The sequence below is a fragment of the Fusarium graminearum genome, chromosome 2 (genome assembly GCF_000240135.3).
Source record: "Fusarium graminearum PH-1 chromosome 2, whole genome shotgun sequence".
Classification (NCBI taxonomy): domain Eukaryota; kingdom Fungi; phylum Ascomycota; class Sordariomycetes; order Hypocreales; family Nectriaceae; genus Fusarium; species Fusarium graminearum.
In genome coordinates, this window is record NC_026475.1 from 4,681,533 (window position 1) to 4,705,825 (window position 24,293).

Consider the following 24,293-nt stretch of genomic DNA (forward strand, 5'->3'; position numbering starts at 1 on the left):
TAAAAAATATATAATTTGAGAGACAGTGAAGATATCATTTCAGTATCCGGATACAGGTGCCAGGTATTCGGGTTTGCTGGGGATGGCGACAATGTGTACTACGTGGCTTTTCTGCATTTCATGTCGTCGTCGTTAGGGCTTCGCTTTTGCTTTACCGACAATCTTTGTAATCTCCATTTGTGAAGCGACAGGAATCTCTCTCAACAGATCTATCAGATGGATCCATTACCGAGTGACGGGGGTTCCACAGCTAATCAGCCCCTGCGTCTGGGGCATTTCGTCTCAATTTCCCGAAGATGGACATACGGATTGAATGTTGATCGGTATACGTGTAGATTGTAGGGCCCGAGTCGAGGTAACCCATCATGATTGTGGCTTCACCAGGTTACCAAGAGGATATTCGGACGTAGTTTCAACCCCGACGTCCCGCCCACTTGACGCAATTTTACATGCACGCATTTACGAGGGTAACCTAAGTGGAAGCCCGCTGGAACCGCCGGAACACGTCAAGCCACTGCCGCAGCGCTCAGGGACTCAATTGGCCCCTGTTTTGGTCAGTCCCAAGATTTTAGGTGAGATTTGGTCATGCTGTTAGTGTTTGATTGCGTAGGAGGTTTGCTTGGCAGAGGTAGAAGTAGAAGTAGAAGCAGAAGTAGTGCAGCGTCACTGGGTGGGTGACACTGAAATTCCCACCCACTTTTAGAAATGTTACTAGGTTGAGCTGCCTGAACTGCACTGTCTATTGGGGCTAATTGCGGCCTATTGACTTTTCAAAATCACCATTTCTTGTTCTTCCATCATCGTCAAGAATTATTCGCGACAACCTGGAAGTGAGCATATTCGCCCACTCCTCCGCGCCGCCAGCTTCCTCTCCTTAGAAGCGCCTTTCTTCGTTCTACAGGCCAAGCCTTTTCCGATTGACGATTCTTTTCAGGGACCAGACCCTTCTCCTCCGACCCCGTAATTACCATCGAGCTTGCCCCAACTTGCGCGACGACGTCACAGGTCACTTGAAGCAAATTTGTGAGAATAGACAACTGTCTTTTTCGCAACAACCTCGACAAGAGCCCGTACTACGCCAGCGACTTGACGTCCACCAGACCAGACGACGTCAGCCGACGATAACCTCACTGCCGAAATTCTTGGCAGTAACCAGCAACAAGAAAAAAAACAGCGCCCACTATAGCGCATTTAAGTCAACACCATGGCTCGATCAAAGAGAGGGGTTAGGTTCCCCAACCGATCTGACGGACGACGATCAAGCTTCAGCAGTGAAGATGGTGGTTCTCCCACCAAGCTCAAGTCCCAATCTTCGGGCCAGCTGGAAACAGTCAGCGAGGTAAGCACCAGAGTTTGGAGCAGGTTTCGAAAAGCTCAAGTTTTGAGCTTTGGTAGTCGCCAAAACTTTGGATGAACAGTACTGACATGGATACAGAAGCAGCCTCCAGCAGTTGGCGAGAAGCAAGCCGAGTACGAAAAGAAGAAGGCCAACTTCATAACTCGCACTTTCTGGACCTTTGTCATGTTCGCCTTGTTCTTTACCGCGCTCTTTATGGGACACATCTACATTATTACCATTATTACCGCTATACAGATCGTCTCGTTCAAGGAGGTTATTGCCATCGCCAACGTCCCCAGCCGTGCTCGCTCCCTTCGATCGACTAAGAGTCTCAACTGGTACTGGCTGGCAACTACCATGTACTTCCTCTACGGCGAGACTGTCATTTACTACTTCAAGCACATTATTCTGGTTGACAAGGTTCTGCTGCCTCTGGCCACTCACCACCGCTTCATCAGCTTCATCCTCTATGTCTTCGGTGGGTTAAATCTTGTCTAACTGAGCTTCCAAGCTAACAAGAACTAGGTTTTGTCTTCTTTGTCACCTCTCTCCAAGCTGGCCACTACAAGTTCCAGTTCACCAACTTCGCCTGGACTCACATGGCTCTGTACCTCATTGTCGTTCAGGCCCACTTCATCATGAACAACGTTTTCGAGGGCATGATTTGGTTCTTCTTGCCCGCCGCTCTTGTCATCACCAACGACATCTTCGCTTACATCTGCGGTATTATGTTCGGACGCACTCAGCTCATCAAGCTGTCTCCCAAGAAGACCGTCGAAGGTTTCGTTGGTGCTTGGATCATGACTATCATCTTTGCCATGATCCTCTCCAACATCATGATGCGATCCAAGTTCTTCATCTGCCCTGTCAACGACCTGGGAGCCAACATCTTCACCGGCCTCAAGTGCGATCCCAACCCGGTCTTCCTCCCCAAGACATACGAGATGCCCGAGCTGTTCTTCCTCCCCGATACCGCCAACTTCTCTTTCACGATTGCTCCTATGCAGATTCACGCTCTCAACTTGGCCACTTTCGCTTCTCTCATCGCTCCTTTCGGTGGTTTCTTTGCTTCTGGCCTTAAGCGTACCTTCAAGATCAAGGACTTTGGCGACTCTATTCCTGGACACGGAGGTATCACTGATCGCATGGACTGTCAATTCATCATGGGTTTCTTCGCCTACATGTACTTCCACACATTTGTTGCTATCCACAAGGTCAGCCTTGGATCAGTACTCGAGACAGCAATCACCAGCCTCAACCCCGAAGAGCAGGTCGAGCTTGTCAAGAGCATGGGTCATTACCTCCGAAACCAGGGCATCGTGACAGAAGACGTAAGTTCCTGCTTCTAATTCGCATTGGCAATCTGTCTAACAAGATCAGGCCATCGCATGCATTGATCGTCTCTTGCCCGGGAAGCAATAAGTTGTCGCCGGATAACATACTTCTCGACTCCGACACATAGTTTCATATTCTACTGGGTTATCTATCCCAGTCCCTTTTCCACTCACCCCTGGCGTTCTTTTTTGTTATAGAGCTTCAGTGCAAAGCTGTACGTTTACATGCTCCGGGTTTTGTAGGGTTCAAACCTGACTTGAGCTTAGGGTGAAAAAATTAAATAGTCTAAGAGTTGGAAACGTGGTATAAAGCGACTAGATTACTTCGTCTTTTATGCTGTCAGAGTCGTTTCTCCTATCTCAAGAAGTACATATTGTTCCCATGCGCCATCCCATATCCTTTTGTTTGTCATGTGACGTTACCAATCTTGATTCCTCATACATTCGTACTAGTACAATCTTCTTTCTCTTACAGCAGCTTTGTCTCCCAACCCCCCTCGGCCTCGAATATCGCGCCGACGGCTTTGCCAACTTTCAGGAGATGGCGGTCGCGGTATCGAGGTGCTACCAAGGACAAGCCAACAGGCATGTCGTGGTCTCCCTTGAAGCCCGGAACATTGAGCACGGGACTATGCAGGCCCTGTGTAGCTGTCAGCTATGCTAATGTAGGTAAATGATTTAGGGACTCAGCACTTACACTCCACATGGAGCAAAAGATGTGACTTCCTGTGCTCTCTATGCCAACAGGGGCCTCGTCAGGGACACTTGGAGTAATGACCGCTGCATAACGCGAAGCAATCTCGTCAAATACAGGCCTCAGACGAGCCATACTGTCGAAAGCCTTCAGTTGCGTCTTGCGACTAAAGTTATCGACGTTTTCGACGTGCTCAATCAACACTTGGCCCATGTGGTTCTTTCCCACGCGGTACTCGGGTAAAAATGTGGCCCGGCCTTCAGTGTGAAGACCAATTCGATACCATTCTGGGAGATTATCAAATTCAGAGGGCAGATCAAGCTCTTCTACGATGGCACCGTGGGATCTAAGCAGATCTGCAGCTCGCGAGATTGCTTTTTGCGTACTAGGTCCAGCCATCGGCCAGACAATGGTTTTGCAGATGGCAAAGCGTGCGCCTTCGATTCCCTGGAAACAAGACTCTTCATCCTCGTCGTCCTCAAGAGCAAAGACATCGGCCAAGAGTATAATATCCTCGACACAACGCCCATACCATCCAAGAGTGTCGTACATCAGGGCATAGATCTTTTGGCCCTCACGAGAGACGGCGTTCCATGTTGGCTTGAACCCGTAGATACCGTTGAAGGATGCTGGACGGATCAAAGAACCTCCAGTTTGTGTCCCGAGTGCTATAGGGACTTGGAAGTCGGCAACAGCTGCGCCAGAGCCACTGGAGGAACCTCCTGGAGTGCGGATAGGATCATGAGGGTTACGAGTCTTTGGGCCAATATGAATAGCTGCGAACTGCGACGTTGTTGTTTTGCCTGGTCTGTCAGTATGAGAAAGTGAAATGACGAAAGGGTCAGTACCAAAGATAAGAGCACCAGCGTGGCGAAGGATCCGAACAGAAGCGGCGTCTGTTTCGGGGAAGTGTCCGTCGTACAATGGCGAGTTGAACTGAGTGGGCATGTCTGTGCCACAGTAAGCTTCATTCGTGTCGTATCGTTTCTGAGGCTTACCTTTGGTGTAGATGACGTCCTTTACAGCGATTGGGAGACCATGAAGAGGCCCTCTATTCTTCTTGGGGACCTCATCTAGGCTCTTTGCTTGCTGCATTATGGCCTCCTTGTCCAAATACGCCCACGCTTGGACATCTTTGTCTCGTTCGTCGATTTTCTTGAAAAGTGATTTCGCATATTCTTCAACTGAGAGTTCGTCGGCTTGGATCTGAGCAAGAGCTTCAGATGCTGTCAACTTCCAAGGCTCCATTATACAAGTTTTGGAAGGAGACATTGTGTATTTTCCTGGCTGCTTAAAGAAGGCCTTTTGCTGTAAAGTTTCTGAAGCTGATGAACTCGAACGAGTCTATTTCCAATCCCTTGTATAGTGAGCCTCGGTGATCAACAGCTTACCATGAGCTTCCCACGGTCGAGTCTATATCTCAAAGAAGACTCTAGCCGCAGAGAGTCCCTTTTATGATATGTCTTTTTCTCGCCGCCCCCTTACTCAGCTCCCTCTCGCCTCGCTTTTCGGACTAATGCAATGTCGGTAATGGTCGGTGAGCATGCACCCTATGACAAGCAGCACAGGAGGGCCTCAACATGAACAACCGACTACTGAACGCATAAACTAATGCAGTGCGGGCCGAGCTGCCAAACGTATTAGGTGCAGATCCGGATATGGCAACAGACGTTGGTTTGTGCAATTTCTCCGTGATTCGTACACCGCGGACGCCGTTTGTGTAACCGGAGGACGGAGGCAGCGGCCCAACGGGCTAACGTGTCGGCTCTTTGATGTCGTGATTGGGGTTGCTGGTGACTATCCAGTGTAAGGGAAGCTGAATATTTGATGGTGTTTTCGAAACGAGATAGGAGGTCGGGGGTTACGGCATAAAATAGATTGTTGGACAGAAGACGGGGCATGTCCCCTCCTCTACTCTGTTCGCTCGGACATGTATGGCCGCGGCTTCCACGGCATGGGCAGAACCATACCAGCCAAGGCCCAACAGGAAGCTATTCCGGCCCCAAGATGCCAAAACACGCTGACTGTCCAAGGTTACAGCTAGTGATGGTTTAGCAAGTTGCGGGCTCAGTAACACCCGGTCTTCCGGCTCAAAAGAGGACAAAGCCATGATAGGAGAGTGAGCCTCAGGGGGTTTTGGTCATTGCTCAAAGGCAAACAAGTTGCCTCTTTGAAGATTTAGTAAAGTCGACAACAGGGTTCGATGCATGAGGGGAATGTCACGGGATGGTCTCGAAGCTTCGGCACTTATGGCGATCTACGGAGGATGGTAATCCTGTAATGTGTAGTTGGAACTCTACGATACACTAGTTCCGCTGGGGTGGGCTGTGATGATCTTTTGGTGTTTGGTTGGTCTTCCAGCGCTCATGGCTCTCGACGCCACGTACCAGCATCCCGGTATAGCCATGGTCTCGTATACCTAATAGTGGTCTCTTTGTTGACTTGGGATCGATTGGGTGTGGATTCTAGCGGCGATGACATAGTCTTTTACTCTGACTTGCTTATCACGACATGTGTTTTCTAACCGACGCAACCATGACCTTCTGGAGGCAGCAAACATGCAACTAATCTGGTTGCCTCGACACGCAATATTAGCCTCGCTTCACCTCGCTCGACCTTGTTGATTCATGCTCATCTTGTTTGTCCTGGTCGAAACAAGTCCGCCACTTAGGTTCCAGCGCAAATGATAATGTTCTTTTGTGCCCCACGAACTACCTTGGCGGTTTATGTTTGCTTTTTTCCCATACGTAACGTCTAGGTCCAATCGCGACGATCAGCTTCTGGAAACCGGTGAGCCGGGGGTAGTGGCGTCCGAATCCATGTCCTGGACAAATCCGTACAGCTAATAGTGATCCTCAGAGGCAAAAGGTTACTCTTCCTTGCTTTTTCTTTTTCTAACTCTTTGTTAAAATGAACGAATGAGGATGTCCCTTTTTGCCTCGAGTCGGTGAAAGTCGAAGATTCGAGTGGATTAGAGATGAAACGGTCTCTTACAGAAGTGAGGCTGATGCTGCAGATACTATTGTTTATCTTACCTGGAGAGTGGAAACTTTTAGAGGCCAAGGCTTCGGGATACTACATCGATGTAACTGCGAAACAATGATATCGATAGACGAGAATCGGAATAGAAGTCGGAATTAGTTTAGAAGCTGGATGCATTATACAAAATGTCTTCATACCAAATTGGCTGATACTTTCGTCGCTTACACCTCGTGGTAGTTGAGCTCTCTGCTACACAACTACAAATTCTTTAGCCATTAGCGAATGGCCAAAAAGCAAGGCAAGTGAAGTGGCGTCAGGGATCAAGTAAGCCTATACGAGCTGAAAAGGTAGTCAGAATTCTATTCTATTGATTCGTCTGATAGTCTCTTGAGGAACTATATGGGGTGAGGCGTCCATGTCATAGCTTCAATACCAAGAAATGACCAATATTGTTGCGCTCGATGTTTGGGCCGATTCAACGCTTGTACGTACTTACGCATCTCTCGGTCAGGCCGAACTCTGGCCAGTTGGTGTACATGCTTGCGCAGCACTGTTGATTCATCGTATACTTAGGCACTCATGCCATCAGTAGAGCCTCGATTTCTGAGACTTGTACGACGTTGCTGCTTTAGTATCAGGATCAGCACATAGCCTACCTAGTACTTTGCATGCTCGCCATGCTCGCGGCAGGCATTGGCCAGAAATGCAAGCCTATCTATCCTATCATTTGCGATAACTAGATCACATCGAATCAGAAGATCAACGTACCTTGGGAGGTCTCGGATCTCCTCAACGCTCGAGCGACACTGTCGATCGATCAGGTGTAGCATTGAAGTAACACAACATTTGGATGTACTCTGCAATTTCAACTTGTCTCTGCCTGCCGGCTTTCGACAAGCGAGAAGTAATTTTCACCTTACTATGCGTACAGCATCATGTCAAACTGCCTAACGGGTCGCAGGAAATTTAAGACTCTTTTCGTGAGAAAACTTGAAATTCTCAGACAGTATCTACCCCATTATGTTAAGCGAGGATTTTAAAAGAAGCTTTAATTACCGAGTGTCCATGTCCCTGTAGCTGGGTCATGGAATGGTGAGACATTGGGCAGTCCTTGGGGTTGCAGCAGAAAGCTTAACTCTGCTTACCTCAGGGATAGAATAATTTAGTTATTTCATGCTATCTTATTTCTACTTGTAGGCTAATTTATTTTCTGTAACCTCTTATCTATTTTTGCGGCGTAGAAGCACCCGTCATAATAATACGTCCATCAACCACAGGAGCAATGCATGTTGTCCAATCGACCGTGTACTCTCCCTGCTTGAGAGGATCGCAGACGCTGGTTTTGACTCCAGCCTTGAGGGCCCATTTCGACCAGAACTTACGCATCAGCAGAATCTCAAGGTCAAGCTTTGTACCGTCCGGGTCATCCGAGTCTTCAGCCACGGGGTCGGACTTCTCTTCGGCCTCCTCTTCGCTACTATCGTTCTCTTCATGGGGCTTGACATTAAGACTGAAGCGGCGCTTGAGGAACCTGTACCAAGGATCCTTAGTGTTCTTTGCCACTTCTTCGGTACGCTTGTCTTTCGGTAAGTTCTTGGAGATGGACTTCATATCAGGAAAGTCGACATGGAACTTGGTCTGGACCGGCGACACGGGCGTTTCACACTTTTGGGCAACCTTGACCCAGTGCTGGGCAAGGTTCTTCCAGCGTCCGACTGTGAGTAGACCCATGAAATACTGGCGCAGCATGGCTGAGATGAGAATACCGTTCTCTTCTTCGATAATCTCCTCCGCATCTCCGCCTTCAGACTTGACCAGCAAGCTAGTGAATCCATCTACCATCTTTGTTAGCTCCTGCACATTATCATTCGCATCTTGTATACACACCCTTTCCTCGTCCCATGTACCCTCTGGTGCAGAGAACATACAGCTTCTTAGGCTCATAGGGCTTTCCACCAATCTCTGCCCACTGCACTCTCTCCCCTCTAGGCTTCGATGGGTCAAACTCGAACCGAATGTTGGAGACTTGAGGGAATCGGCCTTCCAGAGCAGGGTACATTGCCACACTGTTCTCCAGCGCATCAAAGATGGCCTGGCCAGTCACCCTGAGTAATACGACAGGATCCTCAAAGGGAAAGCATGTCGTGATATCCTTGATTCGAATTGCACCTGGGGGGTAGATTTGGTCACCTCGGATGGTTCCAGAAGCCATGATGGTGCAATCAGCGTTGTGGTGCTGTCGCATAACATCACAAACAAAATTTCCAATGTTGGACTCCTTAAGACGAACAGTGCTGAAGCGAGCATCTAGAGGAGTCGCCGTATATCCGACAGGTCGGGCGAGAGAGTGGTTTAGCTTGGAGGTAAGTTCGTTAACTTTCTCTAGCGTCTTCTCATCCTCCTTGATAGATGAGACGATGTCTCTGCGCCAGATGTCAAAATCCCACTTGGACGGGTCACTCTCCTGACGGCGAGCTTCGATGTAACTCAAGTTCTTGAAGTCGGTACCAGATCGCAGCACGTGAGTTCCGTTGATGAAGCTATGAGCGTAGAAGTGGTCGTGTCCTCCAAGGATGATATCGATAAGTCCCTCTGTTTGTTCAGCTAACTTGTTGTCATTTGGCTCACGCATGTGGCTCAGGCAGATAACAATCTCGGCGCCATCCTCTCGCAGCTTGGGTACAAGCTCTTTAGCAACAGCGGTGGCAGATCTGTACTCAAGATTGGGGGGTAGACTATTGATAGTCTCAAGCCACTCTCGTTCACCAAGGCCAATGAGACCAACCTTGATGCCGTTAGAGGCAGTGATCATATGAGTCTTCTTTGCATGGCCCAGGGGCGTATCGTTGCCAATATCAAGGTCAATGACGTTGGCGAGCAGCCAAGGGAACTTATTCTGACTTGAGAGATGCTCAAACTGCTTGACGCCAAAGTCAAAGTCATGGTTCTATAGATTGAGCCTCGTTAGTTACCATGTCGGTCAAGGGTGGCAGGACCTACACACCCCTACGCAAGCGCAATCGGTTCCAACATGATCGAGGACGGGGACCATGTGTTGACCTGTGTCAAGAGTCAATACGATATATTCGGGCTTGTCATGTTTAGCGAATTGACTCACCCTTGGTCACAGTACTCTCCAAGCTGGGGTTAAAGGCATCCCCGGAGAAGAGAGTCAGGGCTTGAGGCTGGTCCTTGTATTGCTCGCCTTCTTGATACTCTCGGCACACGGAGATGAATCTTGGCAAACCGCCTACTGGTTCTGCGCTTGAGGAGTCCAAATGATAAACATCGTTGTAATGGAGAAGTCGCAAATCAGGTGGTGAATCAGTTTGACCTTGCTGCTCAACCCTACCAGAGGCGTAAGTGACCTGAGGTTCCGCAGTGGGCTGGTCGGCGTCTGCGGGGGCAGTATCCTTGACCATTTTAGAGTATCTGTTGATGGTTCTGTAGCGATGTAGATAAAATATACGGACGTTGCTCGTCGAGGAATAAGATGATGACAGATGGAAGGTGACGGGGCGCAGTAACAAACGAGTATGCTTTACGGTGCCCTCGTCTCCTCTCTTGCACCTCAAAACGTTCAACGCTAACGGCAGCTTGCAGGACGCCCCCGGAGAATGGATACATTGCCAGTCAGCTCACGTGACGGTTCAAGGTGAAGAACATTCCTTGTGTCTCTTGATGATTTGCTAGAGACAACAAGCTTTGATGTTTTGGGCCGGCGAATAACCAACGAATACATCATGCAACGCTGTCGATTTTAGGGGATCTTCAGTGGCTAACCCAGTAAGAGGCGATCTAGATTGTGTGTCTCGGGAGGCCAACTGCTAATCTAGCGCCCCTCCACACCAGCGGCTTCATGGATAGTCTCCATATTGTACTCCATAGTTATCGCTTCACTTTGCGAATCACCAGCCATTGACCGTTGTTCTATTATCAAGGTTGCTAAAAATAAGCTTTAAGATATGCATTATTTTCCAATGTTCGTGTTCTCATAGGTGAACTCAACCCACGCTACAGAACGCTGAAGAAGACCAACTGATAAATCATCCATGTGGCACAGGGTAGGTTCAAACAAGTCGTCTTCCTATAGCCTATGGGTGACAAAATATGTCATGGATTCTTCTCACCGCCCTAACTGCTAATGGCTTCTATCATGATCACAGTTGTCCCTGGCGGACGGCTTCTAGACTCCTGCAGCTCTATTTGTCCCCTATTCATTGCAGGGATCAATCACTATCTGCTCTTGAACGGTATCACATATCAAAAGATGTTCGAATCCCTCCACAGATATGTAACACCCCGCGTAATTACGGCTGTAATATAATCAACACCGGATGTTGCCGGCTGAGGTGGAGGAAGGATGATTAGAGTGCCCATGTACCCTCAAGACGCCGGTGACATGGTCCTGATCGTTAATGCCTGTAGCATTGAACAGCACAGCCACACGCTTTGCCGAGATAGCACCTCCAGTAGCGAATGGTCTATAGCAGGATTGAGGACACAAGATACGGCCAGTATACGAGAGCTCTGTAACCGAGTAGGTAATTAGAAATATAGGGGCGGGTTGAGAAGTTAAAGGAGAATCACAGTGCAGGTCTGTTTTAGTTGAGTGTTACCGCTGGAGAACTCTCGCCTTGTCTGCTTCGACTCCTGTTGATGAAGCCATCATTGCCCGACGGCGATTGATGTTAAACTACAGCATGACTGGCTTCGAGTCAATATGAAATAGACCATATTGTATCGCCTCACCTGATTATATGTGCTGTTGAACTGCTGCCACTATCATTTTACGGTATGATATACCCTCCAAGAACATCTTAACTAGATCAATAAACCGATAACGGCCATCATATAAAGAAACACGCAAGCTCTTTATTCTCCGACTTGGTACTTCGCCTCCTGTCACCGTTTCGCTTTTTCAAGAGACAGAGGAAAAAAGCCTCGTTGTTTTGCAATGTTTGGCAGTGAGGTATTGTCGTAATCTGAGCCAATGTAACCGCCAAGATGTTTAGATTCATGTTATAGGCCTAGAAAACTTATCGAAGTAACGTAAATCCCTGGATGTTGATAGTGATATTACGCATTTCACAAGTTTCATTCTCCTCTGTTAGTTTCTATGCCCTAATGACAATTATTAGGCGGCTGTTATGGGGGAGCGTTTCTCAGGCGATCATACATGGGCCCGTCAAGCTGTCATCCGGATGCTCGAGTTTCCTGTTGCAAAATGGTTTCACCGTCGCCAGACCGTCTCGACACCGTTTCTGACCACTTCAGTTTGTACTCACTGTTCGCTTCATCAGGCGCTGGCTCCTCTCTGTCAGAACCCACATTCAAGCAATTGAAATGGAGAGTCTGAGTCAATATTTCTTCCCCCTGGATCTTGGCGCTAGATACCATTTGGCAGGCGACTTGGAAAATCGCCAGATGCCATGTTTCACAAAACTCTGATGGGAACGCCACGAAGCGCCAGGCCGGGAGAGGTTTGAGTGAATGGAAGAATTCATTTCCTTCAAAACCGCCCGATACCTTTCAGAAATGAAGCTATCATCGACTGATTATGAACTTTACACTGTAGAGATCGGGAGGCTTGGCGGGGGTGGAAATGAGCCGAAATGCTAGTGGGCGAGACGCCATGTGGAACAGGGGTGATGCCCTGAAGATTCCCCTGGCTTAGGGCAGCCGATGCCCCTAGCTGTGCTTGACACGGGACCTTGCTTATGCAGGTTAGAGTGACCGTTGGCGAACTTCAATGATCCCAGTCTGCCAAGTTGGCCATAAACTTGGACCGACGACAAACATGGTGATGACTGATGTGTATGTTTGACCGTGAGGAAATGATCGATTGAATAGTTACATGATGATGTAAACATGTCTATTGCGATAACAGAGTATTGATTCCCTGTGCGCTATGTTTCGTAGATCAAGTCGCACTACTCCAATAGCTTATCGTCACCCACCAGCTCCCTCCCTTGTTCAACCTGAAACTACACCATCCACTACAACCACCAGCATCAACAGACATTCTGCTGTGCCGTGCTTTGTTCTCTATGGTCAATGTACGTTGTCCTGCGCTAGTCTCCGCATACCGATCTTGACACTGCCACCCTCAGCGTGGGAACCAAGAGCTTGGCTAAGGTCGAGCCCTGGCAAGTTGCGACAAGTCCAGAACACAACCGAGACAAGGCTGGTACTCTGACAAGCCCGAATGTGTTTTGATTGTTACCATTGTGAAGCAAGAATCCCGTCACGATGCCAGCGGATGTCACCTATATCACCAATATTGAATCCATAGGCGCTCATGGGTTCTCGTCTCAGCGACCTCGAGGATCTATATCAGCCAACCATATTATATCAAGACCAAATCGTCACAGGAACCCTTGCAACCCACGCCCAGCTAAAAGAAGCTGCCGTGCCGCTCAGCCGGGTCCCAGTAATCTCGTTCTTTTAACTGTTAAAAGTCAAGTCTGATCAGGTCAGGTCTTGGTCTGGTACGATTCTAGCTGCGCGTGGGCTGGTCCCGATTTTATTCAACTTCTCTTCTCTACCCCCTTGTTTATTACCTAGTATTCTTTTTTTGTCCCCCAGTCGATTTTCTTCTTTTATTCTAGACGATCCGCTCATCAGGTTGATCCTCGATCTTTTAACTGGTTTCTGCTTTCCTTACGACTTGACTTATAATAAGGTCCGATATTCTGCGGCTGGTGGAGCTATTTTTGTTTGATCACTCACGACGATTTGCTCGCCACAACTCACTTGGGATTTTGAGAGATACCCACAACCACTCAATACAAAAAAGACAAACACAATCACTTGACGGCAGTGACACGATACGATTTAATTCTTACCGCAGGCCGGAAAAATTAATTGTTCACCTAATTAAAACAAAAATCGAGTTGGAAAAGAAAACGAAGGATTGAGCTACACTATCACGGATATCAACAAAAAAATCACTCAGGAACGAAAGACGGAGACGCAGAGAAGCGCGTTTCGGAAGAACTAGGAAAAGAGATATCAAGAAAGAATGGCTCCGGCTTTTTCACTCCGCCTCGCGGCAACAGCCCTTTTCGCCCTCTCCGCTTCAGCACAATCACTATCATCGTCCCTCGACTCTCTCCTCCACCGAACTGTCGATGATGTTCTCAAACGGCCATACGCTGCCCTGCTAACAACGGAATCGCTATCCGAACGCGATGGCCAGAACTCCACAGTCGACCAGGCCCCTGCTGGTGAGATCCCTCTCAACAAGGATGGTTCAATGAACATGACGGCATGGAACATGAACACCAACTCTGCATGCCGGACCGCCCTTGGAGGTTTACACAAGAGCACGAATCCTTCGGGCACCTGCTTGTGCTACAACCTGCCATCTTTGGATGTGAAGACAGGTATTTTCGAGGCTGATCTGCGGTTGTACCAAGTATCGGCGGCGAGAGGCAGTTTCGCCTCTGTGGCACCAGAGGATATCAATGTCGGCATCGCATTCAATGGCGCAAGTGTTAGGCCCGTTCAACCCAATGACGTGAACGGCACAGGTTTGGTTGGCAAGAAGCCAAGCATGAGTAAGAGAGCCGACGGGGGAATGGAGTTGTTGCGATCATACATGCTGGTTGGCCAGATCAATGCTGACAAGATGACGGGTAACATGACTATGTAAGTTCACTATGAAGAATCCCATTTACACGCTTCCTTGACTAACCCAATACCAGGGACGAGCTCGAATCCCATCTCATGCCAGTTCTTACTCTCACTGCTCGCAACAGCAGTGGAAGTATGATCCGAACAAACGTCTCAGTCAACGAAGCCGCCTTCCTCACCGGCGTCTTCTCCCAAGACGTAGTCTTGTCCGACTTTGCCATGGCCCAAGCCGCAGTCAGCGAACAGGTTGCTGCCCTCGCCAACGGTACCGTCGCCTTCATCCTTCCCGGTGTGGAGCTCATGGTCTTCCCCATCGGATTGATCATTATGAGCGTATGGCTGCTCACCTTTGTGGTAGTCGTCGGTTTCGGAACCTACGAGCGCTACAACTATGCTCTCATGTACCAGCGCAGACAAGCCGTTACTATGCCCAGAAAAGCAACGATATGATCTATCAGGGCGTGAAATAATCAAGCGAAATTTCTTCATTATTCTAACGGCCATGCATAGCGTTGTCGATTTCTTCTACCACTTTAACTCTCATAAGCGTCTTGTTTTGTATATGCCGGTTTATTATGGCACCCTATGTTTTTTTAGTTGATATCCGACCGCATAATAGGTCTCTACATTCCCTTCATACACTATTACACCTACCTAGATAGTACTCTCATAGAAACAATCTACTAGCCGCTGAATGGCTGAGCAAACACTTATGACGTTCCTTTCGTTGTGAAAAAATTGGCATGGTGAGGGGACCGGTGGAACGGCTTCTCCTCCACATGAAACACCATCGTATGTTGCTGTGACCCGGATATCCCCCAAGCCGGTACCCTTGTAACATAACGTTGTATCAGCTTGCCAGTATCTAATGTGCAAAATCAATTCTTGGTATCGTAATCTATGAAGGCTATGTAAAAGAGAGCCACGTGCTAGTCTCATAATTGTATCAACTCCAACGCTTATTCTGTAGGGACTGTCCAATACGCCTGTAAAGCAAACATCGAAACATTTCAGGTAATCTATCCAACTCCTTCGAACAATCTAGACCGTCATAACGCCGTGAAGTGACTGACCCGTATTATGAGACTGACAACCTCCTTTCCGCACTCCTCCATCGCCCCTTGGCCCAGAGGAAGCATTCTGTGAACGCCATGTACCATCCTGTCACCATCCAAAAGGAGAGAATGACGCCCAATCCACCCATAAGCCGTGCATCAACGATACCTCGTGTGACTGTCTCGCGTATAGCATCGTTCATCATAAGCCAGCCATAAATTGGGATGAGCGACTCTGTCGACGTTCTCAGGATTGAGGGCGTACAACTTGAAGGACTTCCTCGCTCACGCTTCCTCTCCAAGATAGTGTCCGCCATGCGCCATGCTACCTTGTTGTTAATCTTCTCCCATGTTGCCTCGCACGCGTAAGCCCTGGCAGAGTGACCCATCTGCGCCCGGAGGTTGTGGTCCCGTCCGAGTTTCATTGCCTTGGCCACGAATCCGTCAAGATCATTCGGTGGAACAAGAAAGCCGTTGTCCCCTTGCTGAACGATATCAGACGGACCACCTTCGTCGCGGGCTACGACCGGAACACCACTAGCCATGGATTCCAAAACAACGAGACCAAAGGTTTCTGTGATGGAACAATGAAGAAAAACATCACCACTGGCATACGCGGCAGCCAAGTCCTCTCCAACCTGGAACCCTGCGAAGACAACCTTGCCCTTCTCCCTCAAAGGATCGAACAGTTCTTGCACTTCCTTCTCCACGTCAGGGTTGCGATTGCCACCCACGATATACAGCTTGAAGTCAAGCCCTCGAGCATCAAGCTCCTTTGCTGCCTTGGCAAGAAAATCGAAACCTTTCTCACCAGCGATGCGGGAAACTGTCACGAAAATAATCTCCCCGTTTGGGGCTAGTTTATTTCGCAGTGCCTCACTTCTCATCCTTGGGTTGAAAAGTTCGGTGTTGACACCTCGTGTAAGGAGTTCGAGTTTGTTCTCTGGTACGTTCTGGCCAACCAAGTATCGTTTCACAAAACTGGAAGGATAGAATATGGTTTTGATCGAGGAGTGACTGAACAAGTAGCTTTGAACAGCCGCAAACGCGAATACGGCGACATGACTCAGAGGAGCGGGAAAGAGGATCGAGCAATAACCAGCCAGATCGGTTTGGAAATTGCAAATCACCGGTATCTGTTTCTCTCTGGGTTGCTGTCGTAACTGGAGCATTACTTGGAAACCGAGGCTTGCAGGCGACGCCAGATAGATCAGATCGGGAGGAGAGTCGTCGCCAAATGTTTTCGAGAATAATGTTGAGTTGCGCACCGGGTACACAATAGACAGCTCTGGGTTGAATGGAAGAGGATATCCAGTGACTCTGACTTCAGGTTGCTTATCTGCAGGAGACAAGGTGGGCGACGGAGGCGGAGTGAAGGTGTTGTGTTCTGTATGGTTGTGTGGCGCGACCACCGCAACTTGAGCTCCGTTCGCTCGTAAATGGTTGACAAGCATCAAAGTCGTGCGGCTAACACCATTGACAGGGCCAAAGGATTCGGTGCAAAGTAGTATGCGCTTTCCTTTGAGAGTTTCAGGAAACTCGGAGAGATCATGGCTGGGGTACGGCGACATGGCCGATGGCTGCGTTTGAGGGAACATGATGGCTTAAAGCAGACTGATGGTCAGTAATCGTGAAGAAGACATCGCACGAAGCAGGCAAGAGGCGGGAAACGATGCTTTTCTTTATCGAGACATCGAGGTCACGAAGAAATCTTGGAATAAATGCCTCGCACGTGGACGGCAACGAGGCCACGAGAATGGGGACAATACATCAATGAAAGCACATGAGGCGCTTCTCTGGTATGAGTGAGGCTACAATACAGGCCATAGTAAACAACACGAGGAGGGGTCGCTCGACGCAGTTCGTCGATCTTGGGACCAACCAGTCGGTGGGGGTAGTTGGAGGGGTAGATCTTGATCGCATGTTCAAGATGAAAACAAGCCACAGCTTATATCGATGAAGAACATCAACAGAGTCCACTTCACGAGGTCTTGAGCCAGCTTTCACACTCCAGACCAGAGACACACAGTGGTTGTCCATCTTGGTTGAAGTACTCAAAACATTGAAACAAAAGTATGATTTCGTATCCACGATGGGATCTATTTCCATGAAATCACTCGATTTCATGTTTGATGTAAAAACTGCCGGACTTTCCCCAGACGCCCAGCTGCACTTTCTCAGCCTAGACGATTCGCGACGTCCTTGAAGGTCACTTCTGAGATCGGCGTTGTTGTAGAACCCTTGCTCGACCTGCGTGTGACGGGCGAATCAGATGCGTCGCCGACACCACATTGCTCCAACTTGGGCAATCCGCCAATGAATGTGTAATTGCGAATGGCCATTACAATTCCAGCCCCCGTGGTCGAGCGAGTCTGAGCTATTGGTAGCAAATTTCCTTCCGTGCCAAACAAAAACCGCCCTCAAATAGAGACTCGTGACGGATTCCAATTCAGATGAGAAGTGAATTCTTTTCGCAGTAAAAACTGGCCTCTTTCAAGACATCGGGAAGACACGGAGCGCCTCTTATTTCTCCTGGCTAGGCAGGGAGCCTAGATGCCATGGGTAGGTAAGTAGGAGGCGGAAGCTATCGGCGTAAAATTATGGTGGCGCCATTGCGAGTTAATAAGTCAGCTTTTAGCCAAAACCAGAGCGGTATTATTCCAGAAAGGATGATAATCAATTCAATACCTAGTCAAGCGGTTGGTCGTAAATCATTGCCGATTGATTGGAAAGAGATTACATGAGGATTTAATTTGCTCCAAGAAACCGAACCAGAATGAAGCTCACGTGGTTCATCACGTGGGGTAAATCCTTTTGCATCAACCATTGACATTAATCAAAAGTCTAGAGACCCAGATAAGTCCTTCTCTATTAGGCTAAGTTATCAGATGATGAATCTTAAGAACAATACATACACTCGCGTGGTTGTACTACTATGTAGTATTTGCCATGCCGCGTATTCAAGGTGTTCCATAATGGAGACTATCTGACCAGGGCATGTCAGAAGTCGCGCCTCTTCCTTGGTATACCTTGAATTATGTTAATCGTACTTCGTATTCCTGGTACTTTTTATCAAGCGAAGTGGAATGTTCATCAACAGTGAGACACTATCTAACGAAGTCGGTTGGCTCTTGGCGGTTGAGACGAGGTCGCTTCGCGGTTAACATCAGATGGTCTGGTGTTTATGGAGCCGGCTCATATGCTGATAAGGCGTAGCGACTCGAACCATGATGGATTTGACGGGCCGAACCAGCACCATGACCATAAACCCCAAATTACCACGGCCATAGGCACCAGTCCCTGTGGACACATGAGTCTCACTGTCACAAATGCGGCCTACAGCTTCCGTGTAAGATCCCGTCATGTTCCCGCCTTGGCTTGCCTGCCCCATGCAAGCAAAAGCTCATGACGCAGCTAATCCCCTGGCATCATGACACCCGGCAACAGTTAGATATGGAGAGTGGGATTAATTACTTACAAGGGTCCGTACTATTAGCTTCATAGCATGCCCACCAGGTGGTAATTGGAGGCTCAAGCAAACATGAATTAACAAATCAAGGCCACTGTGCTGACATATCAATTAACACGAACTTATGCTTAATGATAAGTGACCTAGCAGACTTAGTACCCTTTGGTGTGTATAGTTTAGCGGATTGACAAATTTCATGCTATTCCAGACTATTAGCGAGCCATGACCAGTCGGTTGCCGAAGAAGCGCTCAGCCGCGATATCATTTGCTCGGGTCAGTGCCGCAAGGTTATAAATTAGCCTCATCGATAGCACGGATGCATGATGATTGCGGAAGAAGAGCGAATAGATGATAGCTCTTGGCAGTATCCAGAGCAATCTCGCCGCAAGTCATTTGGAGTTTAGATTACTGTTGGTCCTCGTTTATAGAGATCCTCGAAAAGGAAGCTCATTCCTTACAACTTCATAACTCGAACGCGAAGGCAGCGCTTGTTGTCGCAATCCACACGCGTTCCAGCCTTGTCGATCACGATATCTCGTGTAAGGATTGCGGGAAGTTGCGCAAACTCAAATTAAGCATCGCCTCATACCTCATGAGGCAAAGTACCCGTATTCGAAAGAGGTTCCAGAAAGATGGTTCAAGGTTTGGGATTGAGAGTGACTGGAAGACTGTCAGTGGCTTACTTGTTGCTTCTATTTCCGTCCTCTCAAAAACATTTGCTACATTGTATGTCCAGGTAGCTACGGAGTCGGCCGAGTCAGCACAGTGTCTGTTGTCGGCGGTACCTTGTTCGGCTAGACTCCGTTTCTAACAGAATGACGGGCATCGGAAAGTGCTCAAGTTACCCCTGAGACGCTAAACTCCATACTCCTTAGGCCCAGCCAGTATCGTGTTAATTGGGACGAATGGTGACGGCCGCTCACTCATTCTGGGTGTTCGCCGGTGCGGTGGTTAATTTGTTATCGTTGGTAAGATATGAAAGTCGTAGGGGTCGTAAGACTCTTTCTCGCTTGATAATCGAGCTGTCTCCGCCTGTGAGACATTGACCATGGGTTTGCGTTAATGCCTCCTCTAGCGTGCCAGTCAGAAATCCGTCCAGCCATCCGATGTCTTGGGCAACTTCATCCCTGATATGTATCAGTAAAAGACATGCATAGCCAATGCCTTCACCGTCTCGATTATGTTTCAATTAGCCGCATTATTGTCATCAGCTTTGCATACCGTGCCATAAACCAGCTCAAACGTGGCTACGTATTCGCTGTTGTAATAGCTCGTCGCAGCCGAGAACGGAGCCCCTGTCTGTTGGGTGGTCGAAATCTCGGCGACCTCAAATTTGACTCGTTGATCTTCAAATCATGTCAGCCTTGCAGGAATGAGCATGTACACCCAGCGAAGCACAGCAGCTGTCATGCGATGTACGGAGGGGGCACGCCGCTGAAAACTCTGCAGTAACCTCGTGTTCTGATTTCACGAGCACACCAAGTTCTAAAGTCGGTCAGCATATGAGCGAGGCTGAATGTGTCTGTTTTTTTGCACTGCAGGTGGCGCTGGGAATTGCTGCAATGACAGCATTGCCCTGTGCACCCTGCAATCGTGAATCGATGGCGGGATCGTTTCTGTCCGCAGGAAACAGCTGGAGTCTGGTCTGTTCCCTTCCCCGTTAAAGCATTGCAGGGAATATAGCAGGAAGCGAAGGGCCAATGTTCTCAATCCCGTCCCTTCTTTTGCCTTCCCTTTAGTGATATGAGTGACAGTGCGTTGGACAGTGCATTGCCAGGGTGTGGACCTTACCCGTTCCTTCCTTGTCTGAGCAATTGGACTACCGACAGATTCAGAAGTATTGGCTGAAGGAAGGCAAGGCAGGTTGGTGGCAGTAATTAACAGTATCCACTCGAGAAATAACTTCATATTTATTGAGTTGAAATTGAACTGAAGAGCCTGCTTGTCTCGCCCAGACTGCATTGCTTCACCGTCAAATCTTTCCAACAAACCTAATCTCAGCTACGCTACAGCACTTTTACACGACAATAAGCTTAGCTGCGAAAGGCAGACTACTGACCCATGTGGGGGTAGTATTTGAAGGGACCTGGTTTGCGCGGGAGTGGAGGGGCTTGCGCAGCCTTGTAAGAAGAGAATTCTCACCGTGTCGAGACACTGTGTTCAATGCTAATGCCATCTGTCGAATTGTCCTCGATTCCAATTCCTGATTCCAGGCCCCCAAAAGTACTCTTCTCAGCAGGTCGTGGTGGCCACGGTACCTGCATCGAGCCTCCCCTCCGTTGAGAATGTGCCCCTGGGATCCCTGAAGCCGCATCCCTGTCTGCCCCTCCATCCAAGTTGACCAACCCAGTCGAGACTCAAATCAAGTCAACACACACATGCCGCGCTACTGTACAATAGTCACTGTATTCATCCATCCCTTGGCGGGCAGAAACTAATGGGAATACCTCACCGCCTTAATTTCTTCTGGGCAGATAGTTCTAATCGTTGCGTGGCTTCAGCGGCTGCCCCTCCACCGGCCTTGCCTTCTCCCTCCATCCCCCAGAGATAGAGTGCCCCCCTTTTCCCATTAGCTTAGCTGCAACGTTGAATGAAATCGGGTGGGAATATCTTTTCTAGCCTCCCTTGCATCTGCGACTTCCCATCCTATCTCCTTTATAAACCTCCCCATTCCCTCCCACTCTCTCCGATCCCTTACACTCGCTAGCATTTTACGTGTGTCGATTCGTGACCTCGTTTGCGCGTATCTTTTCTACAGCTTGTCCTTTACCTCGTCTGTAATACCCTTTCATACCAATTCTAATCATCATGTCTTCAAACGGCACTCAGGAGGCACCCATTGAGGTCCGCCGCATCTGCTGTGTTGGTGCTGGTTATGTCGGTGAGTTGCAGCAAACTCCCCCCAGCAGCCTCTCGCGGGGCAACAAGCCGCTCGCCTGTCAAGTTCGCGAGAGTTGAGATAATGCGTGCAATATCATGATTGCGCGCTTATCGAGTCCTCGGGAACCATACACCGCTTGGGTATGCAATTGAGTTCAGCCAGACTAACCAGTTACTTTTAGGTGGCCCTACTGCCGCTGTCGTTGCTTTCCAGAACCCCCAGATTCAGGTCACCGTCGTCGACCGAGACGTTAACCGTATCCGACGTTGGAACTCCCGCCACCCTCCTATCTACGAGCCTGGTCTGCACGACATCATCCGAATCGCCCGTGATGGTGGCCGACCTGGCAAGATTTCCGGCGAGCCCACCACCGACAGCGAGGGCTCCTCCGCTGAGGAGGGCGAGATCACCATCAATGAGCGCAAGCCCAACCTGTTCTTCTCTACCGATGTTGCTAAGCACATCAGCGAGGCCGATGTTGTCCTTGTTGCCGTCAACACCCCCACCAAGTACCGTGGTGTTGGTGCCGGCAGCGCCACTGACATGACCGCTTTCGAGGCTGTTACTGGTGTCGTTGCTCAGTACGCCCGTGAGGGTGCTATCATTGTCGAGAAGTCGACTGTTCCTTGCCGAACTGCTCAGCTTGTTGCTGATACTGTAAGTACACGATCAACATCTACAGAGAAGATAAATGGTCAAAATGCTAACTACGGATCTCTAGCTTAACATGTATCGTCCTGGCGTTCACTTCGAGATTCTCTCCAACCCCGAGTTCTTGGCTGCCGGTACCGCCGTCAACGATCTCCTCTACCCTGACCGTATTCTTATCGGTTCTGCCCCCACTCCCTCCGGTAAGCGGGCTGCCGAGGCTCTCGTCAAGGTTTACAACGCTTGGATCCCTCGCGAGCGTATCTTGACCACCAACGTCTGGTCTTCCGAGCTTGCCAAGCTCGTTGCCAACTCTATGCTGGCCCAGCGTATTTCTTCCATCAACTCCATCTCCGCCGTCTGCGAGCAGACCGGTGCTGATGTCGATGAGGTCGCCAAGGCTGTCGGTGTTGACCCCCGTATTGGTAACAAGTTCTTGATGGCTGGTATCGGTTTCGGTGGCAGCTGCTTCAAGAAGGATGTTCTCAACCTCGTCTACCTTGCCGAGACCATGGGTCTTCCCGAGGTCGCTGAGTACTGGCGCCAGGTTGTCAAGATGAACGAGTACGCTCGTGACCGTTTCTCCAACCGTGTCATCAAGTGCCTCAACAACACCCTTGTTGGCAAGAAGGTTACTATTCTCGGCTTTGCCTTCAAGAAGAACACCTCCGATACCCGTGAGGCTCCCGCTCTTGAGATGATCAAGACTCTCCTTGAGGAGCGTCCCCGTGAGATCGCCGTCTTTGACCCTTGCTGTAACCCTCTGGTTATCAAGTCTGAGATCAAGGAGCTTCTCGGTCCCCTTGCTGAGGGCCACAACATCACCGTCCACGGCAACGCCTACGACGCCTGCGAGAAGAGTACCGCCATCATCATCGCTACTGAGTTCGACGAGTTCCGCAACCAGCCCCCTCCTCCTCCTGCTCCTCAACCCACCGTCCAGCCCAAGACTATCGGCCGCAAGCCCAACCCTAAGACTGACCCCCGTCCCTTCAAGGAGGGTGGCAGCCCCAACGAGCTCCTCGCTCTCCACAAGCATCTCGTCCAGCGACCTGATGTCTCCTCTCAGGACCCCCTCGATCGCTTCAACGTCGAGCCCAACTGTGATGACGACTGCCCTGACTGCATCCAGGAGCGTGAGAGCAAGGAGAGCGGCTTCGCCACTGGTATGGGAAGCTCTGAGGAGTACAAGCCCAAGGAGCGTGTTGACTGGGTCCGCATCTCCGAGAGCATGGCCAAGCCTCGCTGGGTCTTTGATGGCCGTGGTGTCATCGATTCTCGGGAGATGGTCAAGCTGGGCGTCCGTGTCGAGAGTGTCGGTCGCCAGCACCAATTCTAGATGTCTTATCTGGATTTAAGGCTTCATTTTGCAACGGCCGACCTTTTAGATTTCTTCTCTGCATGAATGCGTCGACTGTTGGCTAAGATTATACCGTTTTTAATAAGCATGAAATGACATATGGATGTGGTTGATGAGACACGGCGAGGAAGATATATCAATGGATAGGGCGGGGGTGCGGTTTACACAACGGCGTGAATAGGTAAAGAAGTTTACCGGACATAGAATTAGATTTGGAGCTGTTGAAAATGCAAGAGCAAAGATTCCTGTTAAGGTGCTTCCCTTGGTGACTGTTTTATGGTTGATTGATCGGTTAATGCGATTGATCGACGACTATATCGAGACTCGGGGCCGATTAGTCAAGTTGGAGCAGGCGATAACCTATTCATAGCTGATGATTGTTTCCGTTGGATCTGCAGTAGTCTATTTTATCAATCTATTCTCGTGGCGAGTTGTTTTATAGCTGATCTTCCACCTATCCTCTTGTCGCGATGGGCCTGAGACGAGTGGTTCAACCACCCCTGTTTCAGACCATCCTTCAGCCGTCTCAGCTTTGAACAGGTGCTGTAGCAAAGCACAAACTATGACCGGAATACCACCCCCGGTGAACATGTTTCTCAAGCCTAGCTGTCATATCCCCCTGCTAGAACGTTCTCGATTATCCCGATCCTTGACCGAGTTGCGTTATCACAACGTCACATTGAACCTTTTCCACGCGACTTGACACAGAACTCTGCCCTCGCTCAGGTACCATGTGGGAACCCGTGTTTCACCAACCCAAGCACAAGCCCAAGGGGCCCTACAGTTACCATGGCCATGGCTCGCGCTCCCATAGATCTTCTTGTACTCCAGTCTTTCCTGAGATCCTTTTCGTCGTTCTCTCCTTCACTGCCTGTTGAACGGGTAGCACATTC

At 49.3% G+C, this 24,293-nt stretch overlaps 6 protein-coding genes across 6 annotated transcripts; 3 read left to right on the top strand and 3 right to left on the bottom strand.

Annotated features, from left to right (window-relative positions):
• The first annotated feature begins 871 nt into the window (after positions 1-871).
• Positions 872-3,031, top strand: FGSG_04237 (phosphatidate cytidylyltransferase). Its single transcript, XM_011323084.1, has 4 exons — positions 872-1,339; positions 1,436-1,817; positions 1,865-2,670; positions 2,720-3,031. The coding sequence occupies exons 1-4, from the start codon at positions 1,205-1,207 to the stop codon at positions 2,759-2,761; spliced, it is 1,365 nt and encodes a 454-aa protein (XP_011321386.1). The 5' UTR covers positions 872-1,204; the 3' UTR covers positions 2,762-3,031.
• Positions 3,032-3,142: 111 nt separating this feature from the next.
• On the bottom strand, positions 3,143-4,639 carry FGSG_04236 (uncharacterized protein; the record flags this gene model as incomplete). The annotated part of the gene is made up of 3 exons (XM_011323085.1): positions 3,143-3,328; positions 3,371-4,317; positions 4,366-4,639. The coding sequence occupies 3 exons, from the start codon at positions 4,637-4,639 to the stop codon at positions 3,143-3,145; spliced, it is 1,407 nt and encodes a 468-aa protein (XP_011321387.1).
• A 2,934-nt stretch (positions 4,640-7,573) lies between these two features.
• On the bottom strand, positions 7,574-9,771 carry FGSG_04235 (uncharacterized protein; the record flags this gene model as incomplete). Its single annotated transcript, XM_011323086.1, has 4 exons — positions 7,574-8,184; positions 8,237-9,296; positions 9,354-9,409; positions 9,468-9,771. The coding sequence occupies 4 exons, from the start codon at positions 9,769-9,771 to the stop codon at positions 7,574-7,576; spliced, it is 2,031 nt and encodes a 676-aa protein (XP_011321388.1).
• Positions 9,772-13,373: 3,602 nt separating this feature from the next.
• On the top strand, positions 13,374-14,437 carry FGSG_04234 (uncharacterized protein; the record flags this gene model as incomplete). The annotated part of the gene is made up of 2 exons (XM_011323087.1): positions 13,374-14,002; positions 14,059-14,437. The coding sequence occupies 2 exons, from the start codon at positions 13,374-13,376 to the stop codon at positions 14,435-14,437; spliced, it is 1,008 nt and encodes a 335-aa protein (XP_011321389.1).
• Positions 14,438-15,065: 628 nt separating this feature from the next.
• Positions 15,066-16,640, bottom strand: FGSG_04233 (uncharacterized protein; the record flags this gene model as incomplete). The annotated part of the gene is made up of 1 exon (XM_011323088.1): positions 15,066-16,640. The coding sequence occupies one exon, from the start codon at positions 16,638-16,640 to the stop codon at positions 15,066-15,068; it is 1,575 nt and encodes a 524-aa protein (XP_011321390.1).
• A 4,590-nt stretch (positions 16,641-21,230) lies between these two features.
• FGSG_04232 (UDP-glucose 6-dehydrogenase) lies at positions 21,231-23,698 on the top strand. Its single transcript, XM_011323089.1, has 3 exons — positions 21,231-21,392; positions 21,574-22,049; positions 22,114-23,698. The coding sequence occupies exons 1-3, from the start codon at positions 21,320-21,322 to the stop codon at positions 23,377-23,379; spliced, it is 1,815 nt and encodes a 604-aa protein (XP_011321391.1). The 5' UTR covers positions 21,231-21,319; the 3' UTR covers positions 23,380-23,698.
• Positions 23,699-24,293: the final 595 nt, after the last annotated feature.

Coding starts and splice junctions, on each gene's coding strand:
- FGSG_04237 (XM_011323084.1), top strand. CDS start 1,205: ATGGCTCGATCAAAGAGAGGGGTTAGGTTCCCCAACCGATCTGACGGA. Junction 1,340..1,435: donor AGCTGGAAACAGTCAGCGAG/GTAAGCACCAGA, acceptor ACATGGATACAG/AAGCAGCCTCCAGCAGTTGG. Junction 2,671..2,719: donor AGGGCATCGTGACAGAAGAC/GTAAGTTCCTGC, acceptor TAACAAGATCAG/GCCATCGCATGCATTGATCG.
- FGSG_04232 (XM_011323089.1), top strand. CDS start 21,320: ATGTCTTCAAACGGCACTCAGGAGGCACCCATTGAGGTCCGCCGCATC. Junction 21,393..21,573: donor TGTTGGTGCTGGTTATGTCG/GTGAGTTGCAGC, acceptor AGTTACTTTTAG/GTGGCCCTACTGCCGCTGTC. Junction 22,050..22,113: donor CTCAGCTTGTTGCTGATACT/GTAAGTACACGA, acceptor ACGGATCTCTAG/CTTAACATGTATCGTCCTGG.